Source organism: Poecile atricapillus, chromosome 3 (genome assembly GCF_030490865.1).
Source record: "Poecile atricapillus isolate bPoeAtr1 chromosome 3, bPoeAtr1.hap1, whole genome shotgun sequence".
NCBI classification, from domain to species: domain Eukaryota; kingdom Metazoa; phylum Chordata; class Aves; order Passeriformes; family Paridae; genus Poecile; species Poecile atricapillus.
In genome coordinates this window covers 116,159,595-116,170,055 of record NC_081251.1, presented here as the reverse complement: position 1 = coordinate 116,170,055, position 10,461 = coordinate 116,159,595, and the positions used below count along the sequence as shown (strand labels likewise).

Here is a 10,461-nt window from a genome sequence, read left to right as displayed (position 1 = left end):
TTCTTCCTTTTCCAGGGACACGAAGCCTGCCTCGCCCCAGCTGTCCTCCAGCACCAGGCCGGGGGCGCAACAACGTGGTGGTGAGAGCTGGGGTAACGACAAATAACGATTTTAAAAACTAATAATAAAAACGCCTCCCAGGCTCGCAGAGCGCCTCTGGGCGGCGCAGGCCGCGCCCGCCCGTCCCCATGGCAACGCGGGGCGGCACTTCCGGGGTCCCGCGCGGGGCACGCCGGGAACCGCACGTGGGCAGCGCCGGAAAGCGCGCGGGGCACCGGGAATGGGATCGGGATCGGGAACGGGAACGGGATCGGGATCGGGATCGGGATCGGGATCGGGATCGGGATCGGGATCGGGAACGGGATCGGGATCGGGATCGGGATCGGGAACGGGAACGGCATAGGCACCGGGATCGGCACCGGCACGGGCACCGGGAACGGCACCGGGATCGGGGCCCCGCAGGCGGCCCTTGGCAGGTGAGCCGGCTCCCCCGCGGGGCGGTCGGGGCTCGGTTCTCGGCCCGGGCGGGGGGACGCTTCCCCCCTTGTTCTCAGCCATCTCCTCTCCCTTCGATGCCCGAGCTCTGGAGCGCTGGGAAGCCGGTGGGCAGCTCCCGGTGCATGGAGCGGCCGGCACCTCGGGTCAGCCTCCCGGGCAGGGTCTGTTCCGGTGCCCCGGGCAGCCCCGGGGGTGCCGGGCTGTGTCCGGCCCCGGGAGCCCTGCCCTGGTGTCCCGGTGTGCCCGAGCGGCTGCTGCGGGCTGGCCCCGTGTGCTGAGCCTCGCCGCTGCTCCCTGCGGATCACAGACACCGGCTGCTCTCACATCCATCGGCTTCCTCCTCCCCAGGATATCGGTGCTCTCCGCTGAGGCAGGAAAATTACTGGGAAAAGTGTAAAGAACAGGATCTGGGAGGCGGCGTTTGGCGGGCTGTGCGTGGTGTCAGAGGAAATTGAAGGGATGGGGTCCCAGGTGGAGCCTGGCTGTTGAATTGTGCACACGCCTGGGAACCCCGATCCTGCTGCAGGCACCGGCAGCATCACACGGCTGGAAGGGACGGAGCAGCAGGAAGGGCTTTCCCTGGCTCCCCTCTCTGCAGGGAAACTGGGAGGAGGTGTCTGTGTGTGTAGGGAGAGCCTAAATCCACGAAGAGGAGTGTCCAGAGGTGCTGGGGTGTGCGATGTCCCCTTCACTGCCACACCTCGCTGCTGTGACCCCCGGTGCTGTTCCTGCTGGGCTTGCAGTGGGAATCTGCTGGAAGCCTCTCCTGGCTCTTTTCTGGTTTTTGCTCATCCTGGGTGCAATTTGGAGCTGTCCAATAATGGCAGCTTCACTCTGTTCCCAAGCCTGCCTTCCCGATGGGCTGGCTTGAGGTGTGGGTGGCTTTGTGGTGCAGCACGTGTCCGTCCCCTGCCCGGTGCCCTGGCACTGCTGGGGGCAGTGTCGATGGCCCCACGGGCTCTGGGCACTGCCAGGACTCCTGGTGGGCATTAATTCCTGCAGCAGTGCTGCCAGCAGGGCTCACCTGCCTCTGGATGGACGTGGCTTGGATGCCAAGAGAGAAACGTGAGCTGGTTTCGAGTTCAGTTCCTGAATGCAATAATCCATAGCAAGGCTTGGGGGCTGCCCACCCTGGGGCTCAGAGCCCCTCCTGGGCTGTCTGAGGTCTCTGGCTGCTTTGCTGGGTCCCATGAGGATGTTCAGGCTCTCTTCCCTTGCCAGCAGCCCTGTCCCAGTGTGGAGCAGGGAGTGCTGAAAGCTCAGAGCTGGGCTGGCAGGTGGGTCTGTAACTCCCAGCAAATCTGACCTCTGCTCAGCAGGGGCTGTGCCCTGCAAAACCCCCTCCTTGTGGCATTTGGAGAGCTCAGGTGGTGAAATGCTTTTACCTCACTGTCTGTTGTTTGTTTTCTTCCAGTGGAGCCAAGAGGCTGGAATTAGGAAGGCAGAGGATGGAATGCACCATGGCTGACCCACACCTGTAAGCCTGTTTAAAAGGGGTTATTTTATTTCAGTTACAAAGGTTTCGCTATCTTGGAATGCCTTTAGAATGTTGTCTTGAAGGTTTTTCAGTAATAATACATTTATATTTATATTCATATGCTAAGTGTAATGCAAAATTCATGTCTTCGAGTTATTGATGAAAGAACTGCAGCAGGAACATGAATGCCTCATTCTGTGGATACTAAAATCTTGGGAATAGCCAACAGGCAGGTTGGCTTTATCCTGTTTTTGCAAAGTCACCACAGCTTAGTCCATGCTGGAGAACCCTTGGGTCTTAGAAAGTTGAAAGCCTTAAGAAGCCTTAGGGGATATTCCAGGTTCTGGCCCTTCTCCTTGGATTCTTTCTGCAGCATCTATTTAATGTATTAATGATTAATCTATTTAATGTAAATTGCATGGACAGTCTGTACAAAAAAAACCCCAACAAACCCAAACCCTAAACAGCAAACCAAAGCAAAAAAAAAAACCCAAAAACACCACACCCAAAAGTCCCAGCAAGCAGAGAGGACTGAGAAGTGTCACCCAATGTTCCATTCCTGTCCTCAAAGCTCCAGAGATGGAGTGCTGGGTGCTGTGGGAGCCCCTCTTCCGAAAGGGGCAGAAATACTAATTAAAAAAAAAAAAGTCTGGACAGGTGGGGCAGCATCACATGTACTTTGTTTCCTGTTTTTTTTTTTATTTGGTTTAATTTAACATGTTTAGAACTGCAGTTTCTCTGAACATCTTTGGCCTGCAGTTTCCCTCCTGGCTGAAATGGAGCTGTGGGCCAGGGGCATCTTGGGGTGCCTGTTCCCCTGTGTTGGCATTAGTGTGGCTGCCCTGGAGGCAGGAAAGGTCACAGGAAAGGTCAGGAAAGGAAATCTGGAAAGGCTGGAAGGGAATCTGGGCTGTAGGTGGGAGAGAGCTGGCTCAGATGGATTTCCAGTGCCCCTCTTGGTGGCACCCTGGATTTAGGCAGCTGTGACAGCTCAGCCCCGGCGTTCCCGCTTGGGTGACTTTCAGAGCACGTTCCTCTGCTACAGTTTTCATTCTGATTTAATGGGATAGGAGTGAGTAGCACATGACCCATTTAAAACACAGTTAGGGGATATTTTTAACGTCTTTACCCTTTGGAGCACCAGAGCCCCCGTGTAAATGTGGGGGGAAGCGGCACACAGATATTTCTATAAATGCAGGTGTGCAGAAGAACCAGTCTCCGCCTTTGTGGGGCCTGGGGCAGCTCCCCGCAGTGCTGCTGTGCGTGTGTGAGGCAGAGCGATCGCGGCGGGTGCCTTTGGTTTGTTTCCAGCCCTCTGAGCTGTTCTTTGCCCTGCAGGGTGAGGCAGGAGCAGCAGAGGCTGCAGAGGCGGCTGGCAGCGGTGGTGGCGCGGCAGCAGCTGGCCCTGCGCCGGAACCGGGCGCTGCGCCGCGAGTTCCTGCAGCTGGAGGCTCACATGGAAACCACGGGCTGGCACAGCATCCGCAAGATGGAAGTAGCTTTCTATAAGACTGGGGCGTGGGTGTTGGCTGTTGTTGAGCAGGGATCTCCTGGTGTGTCCTAGAGCTGGAAGCAAGCCCCATCAGGGTCTGTGTTTCAGGGCTGAAGTACCCCAGGTTCAACAGATGCTGTAAGAAAAAGCCAAGCCCTCGGGGCTCTTGAATCACGTTGTTATTATTGTAGTTGTTATTATTATGTTGCCGTGCTGTGCCCTAAAGTACAGTTTGGGATGTTGCAAAGTGAGGATTCCAGGTTTTTTAGGATGAAATTGTGCCATCCCCTTATGGCACTGATGCGTGGAGCCAGGTTTTTGGGGGAGCACAGTCTGCAGGGAAGGGAGTTCGTTCCTGCTTTCCAAGGGCAGTGGCACTCCTCAGAAACATTTGGCTGTGTTTATTCCTCACACAGCAACAGCCCTGTCGGATCTGGTGACATTCCCAGAACATCTTTTCCTGGCTGCAGTGCAGAAGCCCAGCAGTCAGAGCCTGTTCCTGGGGGGTGTGATTCCCCTGTTATTCCCCTGAGATTTTTACCTGTTATTTGAAGCAGAGCAGGAGGGGGGCTGTGCTGCGGTGCCAGCTTTCCCCTGCTGCTCTGGAGGGATTTTCCCCCTCGGCAGCAGTGGCAGGGCTGGTGGCTGTGACACCTGCTGCCAGGCCCAGTGCCACTGCCACGAGCTGCACGTGGAGCTTTTGTTCAGCCCTTCCATTCTGATGTTCCCGTGCCATCCATTTTATCTTTGCCAGGTTACAGTTACTTTTGGGAGCCGCTGAACAAATGACATCTCCTCCGTGTTAGTTATGGAAAGCAGGAGAGTTATGGAGCGTGCAATCATTTAATCTATCATGGGAGTATGCAGAAGGAAATTATTGCTGTTTTCGCTCCTTTTTTTCCATAGAGAATGCCCTTTAGGAGTGCTTTATCACAACTCTGTGCACATTCATTACGTGGCTGTAGCTCACAAAACTCCTTTTGTTTCTGAAAGATGCACTTTTGCTCCCCGTTGTTCGGTCAGTAATTTTTAGGAGTATAAATAAATTCACTTCAGCTTTCAGCAAAATGCAGGAGTTACATCTGAGTTTCTTTTGAGCATCTCCACTCCTGACATGGCGGGGCTTTGTTCCCCACGGTTCCACCTTGGTGATCTTCACCAGGAGCCCAGCCAGCTGTGAGGTGGGGATAAAAACACACCGTGGGGCTCGTTTCACCCCAACCCGAGTCATCCCTGGAGGCAGCAGCAGGAGTTTGGTGTGGCAGACACCGGTTGGGATGCGATAAATACGAGCCAACAAGTTATTGCTGTTCTGGAGGGCTGGGAATGCTGGGCACGGGTAAATGTGTGTGAAAGCCCTGCAGCAGGTTGTGTGCAGGCCACGCTGCTCGGGCAGGGCAGCAGGAAAACGAGGAGCAGACGAGATCTCCGCTTCTCAATGCGGTCCGAGCTAAAAAGGCTGCAGGGGCTTTGCATTTAAAGGTGCACATTGTGCAAAGTGGCGTCCCTTGGGCTGGAGCGTGGGGAGGGGTCCCTGGGCTCTGTGTGACGGATTTGTTCCCTTTTAGGAATGGTACGGAAGGGAAATTCAAAGCCTGTTATCCCTCCGAGAGGGCAGCTCGTCAGCAGGAGGTGACGAGGAGGAAGGGTCCAGCGAGCAGGTAATGGGGGGAAATGGGCTTCACTCCAGCGCCGCGCTCTCCTCGGAGCTGCGCCGCCTTTCCCCGGGATTGCGGTGCCGGAGCGCGCGGGGTGAAATCGTGGGGAGTGCCTGGGAGAAGGAGAAGCACCTGGGTAAAAAGTGCAACCGTTTCATCCAGAGAGCCGGGATCAAAAAAAAACCTGCGACTGTTTACGCACGTCTTCTTGTTGGCTTTGATAATTCCTGCGCTGGATGGTGTGGAGATGGTCGTGACCGAGGAGGAAATGTTCCTAATGAGGGATATTTGCAGAACCGCAGCCGAGGAGCCGTGCGCTGCCTTCGTAATTCTGTGTGTTTTGACCTTTCCTCAGAAGGAGCAGAAGGAGATTGCATATCTAAGGAACAGACAAAAAGACTGGCAAGGAATACTTAAATATCTGCTGCCATATATCTGCAGTAATGCAGGCTCCTAATCCCTCCTCCTATCTCCATATAAATGATACAGTTCAAGACCAGAGCTGTTTCCTCCACTAAAAGCAGCAAAGCTCTTTCAGATGAAATGTCTAAAAACATCTTGTAATAACTTGGAGCATGCTGGCAAGAGTAGTCACTTGTGACTGTGTGTGGAAGCCCCTCAGCCAGGCGGTGCCGCAATCGGCAGGACGGGAGCATCACTCCATTATTGCGAGGAGCCGGCAGCACGCGCGTCCCTTAGGCTACAGCATTCATTAAGGAAAGCTTACTGGGCTGAAAGCTGGGAACAGATGATAACGGGATATGATTTTCATATTTAATGCATTCCTTGGAAGAGTGTGTGTGCTGCAGATTGATAGAAGAATCAACTGCTACTTTACTAAAAGACTTTCTAGTTTGCCCTATAGCTACCGATGGAATCATTCAGCCAAGAAATTAACTTTTTCCCCTTTTACCTGCTTTATGTATCTGCTAAGCAGGCTGCTGGCTGCCAGGGAATGTTATTATGCAGTTAAATGTTTGGTATTTAAGACTCTTATCAGAAAAGAAACAGAGGCCACACTATTTTGTTTTTATAGTAGGGGGAAGGTTTTTGGTTTCCTTTCTTCAGTGCATTAGCAGTCGTTAATCTGAGTTTATAGGAAGTTTTCCCCATAGATTAAAAAGTTAAAAACCTTGAATTTAGAGCATTCTTTAAACTGTAATACACAAAGCAGTGAACCCTAGCAGCCTTGACCTATATAGGCAGGCCTGTGGCAGGGTGCAAATTGTGGTTTGAATCGGGAGGTGCTGTGGGGAAAGGTGAGTTTATTTTGGAGTGTGAGCTGCCCAATTAGGGCAGGCAGTCTGGGAGATGGGATTTCCAGCTGATGGAAAAGTTGGCATCAGTACTAGAGCATCAAAGGCTTGTGCTGTGACTTGGGGGTTGAAAAACTGGGCAGGTTTTGGGCACTGTGGCAGCGTGGTGTGTACCCAAAAATGTCAATTTGCGTGTCATCATGGAGTGGATTGTGGATTCCTTTATCTCTCATCCTCTTCCTCCTCCTCATCTCCCTCCTAGAACACAGGGATAACTTCAGCTACATTGTGCATTTTTGCCATGTCCCTGGGGTGTGTTTCAGCTCCTAATTCTGGGATTTTTTTGGTGGTTAGCCCGAAGCAGAGGAGTTTGTTGTCAGTGCAGTGCCCCCGAGGCAGTCCCAGGGAGGGTGTGCAGTCAGCATCAGGGATGGCCAGGCCAAGGCTGTGGAACTGCTTTTATTTCCCAGCACTGGGACTGGGATGGCTCCCCTCAGGCTGGCTGGGATGCAGTGCCTGTGTCAGGACCCCCTCAGGGACATCTTGGGGACCCAGAAGGGCAATCCCAGAACCAGCCTTCTACAGACAGGCAATATCCCAGTGCTCAAACGCCTTCAGGAATGTCTGGCACATTCCTGAGCCATGGGATGGGTGTCCTTTAGGGCTCCCAGTGTCCAGGGGAGTCCTTAAGCTCACAAGTCCCACGCTGAAGAGCTCTCCCCTGGCTGGCAGAGCTGTAGAGCCCAGGCTCCTGCATCCTCTGTGCTGGGAAGTCAGCTCAGAAACTCTTCCTTGGAGCCCTCAGAAGGTTTTGGACTTGGGCACGCTGGAACCTCTCAGGAACACCTGGTGGCAGAGTGCCTTCCTGGGGAAAGGGATGGGTAGGGAAGTGGGCTGTGCCCACTTGAAATCCATTTGTTTTGGAGCACTGCATCCAGGAGCTGCCAAAGCCGTGCAGGACTGGCAGGAGGCATTTGAAAGCACCAAACCCACACCTGAGAAGTAATTAGGAGGAACCTGAGAGCTGTGGAATACACTGTGAACTTAATCTGAGTGGCAAACCTTTGCTACTGCTTAAAATGACCTCATGGCTTTTTGTTCTGCTCCTTGTTACGTGGAATTTGAGCTTTTTTAAGGAAGCTTGGTCACAGAGCAGACAAGATGCCTTTGTTTCCTTTCAGCTGGGCTTGGCAGCTGGCTTGGTGTGGGAGGAAGAGGTCAGGCAGTGAGAGAGAGGGGAGAGGTGTGGAGGTGACTGGGTTGTGCTGCTGGGATTTGGGGCTGGAGAGGAAGCCCTGCTCAGTGTGAGCAGTGGCATTAGGGTGGCTCATGTTGGCTTTGCATAAACTGGCCGTGGTGGCAGCAGCCACCCCTCCTAAATGGTCCTGATTGAGTGGGTCTGCAGAGGAAAGGAGGCAAGGGTTAAAACATTGGGATTTAGCAGCAGAATGGCTGTCCCCCTGCAGCTGGTTTTGTTCAGCTGTGCTTGGAGGAAGGTGCCATTCAAAATGTGTCTGCTCCGTGTCACTGGTGGGAAAGGCTGCCATGGGAAGAGCAGGAGGCAGACAGACAGTGAAATGGAGTTTTGGAGTGTTCTGTGGCTGGATCTGCTGGGTGATTCACACTGGAACACACTGGAACACACTGGAACATGGTGGTGCCTCTGGGCTCTGTGCCCTGTGGGCACTTCTGGATGCGGTGCTGTGGTCCAGGCTCTCCAAAGCTGTGGAGGATCCTAATCCCAAAGGTTTGACTCTTTGTGAAGTGCAGTCACCATTCAGAGGGGTTTGAGTCCTCCTGGGTGTGTGTGGGTTCCTTTTGGCTGGGCTGGGGGTGCAGGCAGCCTCTGCCACTGGGTGTTGTGGCTCCTGGAATGAGCCTGGGCCCTCGTTTCACGCTGGGATGTGTGGAATGTGTGCCAGGGGTTGTGTAATATCAATGCCACAGCAAAGTCTCGAATTCTGTGACACTTTCCTCTGCAGAGCCCAGCACGGCACCCTCGAGAAGCAACGTGTGCCACACACAGTTTGTCCCCTGTTTGTCTCCTTCAGCCATGTCCCACTGTGTGTTTCAGGTGCTGCAGGCTGGAGGACAGGCAGGAATTGGTGCAAGTACAGCCATGCCAGGAGAACTGGGCCGTCCAGCAGCAGAACTGGGCTGTCCAGCAGGAGAACTGGGCCATCCAACAGCAGAACTGGGCCGTCCAGGAGCAGAACTGGGCTGTCCAGGAGCAGAACTGGGCCATCCAGGAGCAGAACTGGGCCGTCCAGCAGCAGCTGCCTCAGTCACAGGAGGTTTGGGCTCGCAGCAGGAGCCCCCTCTGCGCTCCCCGTCCCCAGAGTTGCTCAGTCCTGACAGTGGGAGCACTGCTGGAGAGAGTGAGGAGGAGCATGGGGACCTGGCTGCCAGTGAAGAAAGCTCTGAGCAGCTCACCTCAGCTTCCTCAGGTATCAGAGCAGCCCCCCTGAGGCCGGGCCAGCGGCAGGTTCAGGTTCCAGGTATGGCAGTGGGATGTGTCCTGTCTGCCGTGTCCAAGGCTGCTGTTCCTCCTGCTGCACCTCTGGCACTGTGCTTGGAGTGTGGTGGCTCTCGCTCCTTCTTTCCCTCTCTGTTCCTGTCTTCCTCTCGACTCCCTCTCCTCCCAGGCTGCTCAGCGGGACAGGGAAGGGCGCTGGGGGCTCATCCTGGCCGGGGGCACTGTGAGGGAAGATTTCCTCACTGCAGTGCCCACAGAGGCCCTGGTCAGTCTGAGCCTCATCTGAAGAGGTTTAATGTGAACCTGCTTCACCAGAGGGGTCACTCCTGGCTCAGGCTGGTTGCCTCCTCCCTCAGAGCTGGTGCACGACAGCTGGGTGATTCCCCCAGAGCTGGGAGGTCAGGGAGCCGGGCTCTGTGCCCAGGTGGGCTTTGAGGAGTGCCAGGTTTGTTCCCAGACCCCACAGGCTGCGGCTCCCTGGACTCCTCCTTGTGAGAGGAGCATGGAAGGACAGGGGCTGAGGGCAGGGAAGCCCACAGACAGGAGTGGATGGAGGGATGATGGATGGATGGATGATGGATGGATGGAGGATGGTTGGATGGATGGATGATGGATGGATGGATGGATGGATGATGGATGGATGGATGATGGATGGATGGATGGATGATGGATGGATGATGGATGGATGGATGGGTGGATGATGGATGAATGGATGGATGATGAATGGATGGATGGATGGATGGATGGATGGATGGATGGATGGATGGTCCCTCACACAGGGACATTACACAATGTGGGTAAGCTTGGTTTCAGCCCCTGTGATCTACACTGTGATCTACTCCATGGCCCTGCTACTGTTTTGAGAAGAACAGTTACAGTTTTTCTATGTTTGATTCATTATGTTTTGTTGTTCTTTCAGGGGTAAAGCCTAGCCTGAGCAGCTGGTGGGCTCACAGGGAGGGGAGCAGAGCTGAGCTCCCACTCCCGGCCGCTGCTGAGCAGGAGGCCAGGCCGAGCGTCCCCGGCACACGGCAGGAGCAGGGCAGAGATGCCCGGGCTCCAGAGGGCTCCCTGCTGCCCCCAGCCAGCCCTCCCACGGCCCAGGAGGAGCCCTTGGACAGCTCAGCACCACACAGGTACCATCTCCCTGTTTCCTGGGTCAGCTGGGCTGCTCGCTTCCCAAAGCTCTCACCGAGTTCTCCCCCATCCTTGAGTACCTTGGACCTGTGCTGGGCCCTCAGGGCCTTGGGGCACCTCGCTGGGGGCACAGCTGGCAAGTGAAGCATTTGTTGCTAAAGTGCAGATGGTGTTCTCTGAATGTACACAAATCTTACTCCAGTCTCTCTGCTTGGTCAAACTTCCAGGGGTTGTTGAACTGTCTGAGCGTTTTGTTTGGAAACAGAGTAAGAGAGGACGAGGCCAGTGCGCTGCAGACACAGGGCCTGTCCTCTGCTGCCGTGTGTCAGCAGCAGGATTCTGTGGCCAGCAGGGTAGAGCAGGCTGTAAATCCATCCCGGCAGGATTTCCAGCCCCGCAACGCCCTCATGAGACGGGGAAGTGCATCCCTGTCCCGGCAGGGAGATGGTCCCCGGAGGTCACCGGGA

General features: G+C 54.9%; 1 protein-coding gene across 2 annotated transcripts in view; it reads left to right on the top strand.

Moving 5' to 3' along the window:
* Positions 1-321: 321 nt before the first annotated feature.
* The window catches only part of KIZ (kizuna centrosomal protein), a 28,025-nt gene continuing 17,885 nt past the window's right edge, over positions 322-10,461 (top strand). Inside the window, exons 1-7 of one of the 2 annotated variants that reach the window (XM_058837003.1) lie at positions 331-476; positions 847-1,775; positions 1,913-1,975; positions 3,314-3,470; positions 5,039-5,128; positions 8,456-8,879; positions 9,777-9,993. In XM_058837003.1, coding sequence (XP_058692986.1) covers positions 1,947-1,975; positions 3,314-3,470; positions 5,039-5,128; positions 8,456-8,879; positions 9,777-9,993 — 917 coding nt within the window. In that variant the 5' untranslated portion in view covers positions 331-476; positions 847-1,775; positions 1,913-1,946. Of the gene's footprint in view, positions 477-846; positions 1,776-1,912; positions 1,976-3,313; positions 3,471-5,038; positions 5,129-8,455; positions 8,880-9,776; positions 9,994-10,461 lie in introns of both variants that reach the window. The other variant, XM_058837002.1, reaches the window with a different exon arrangement.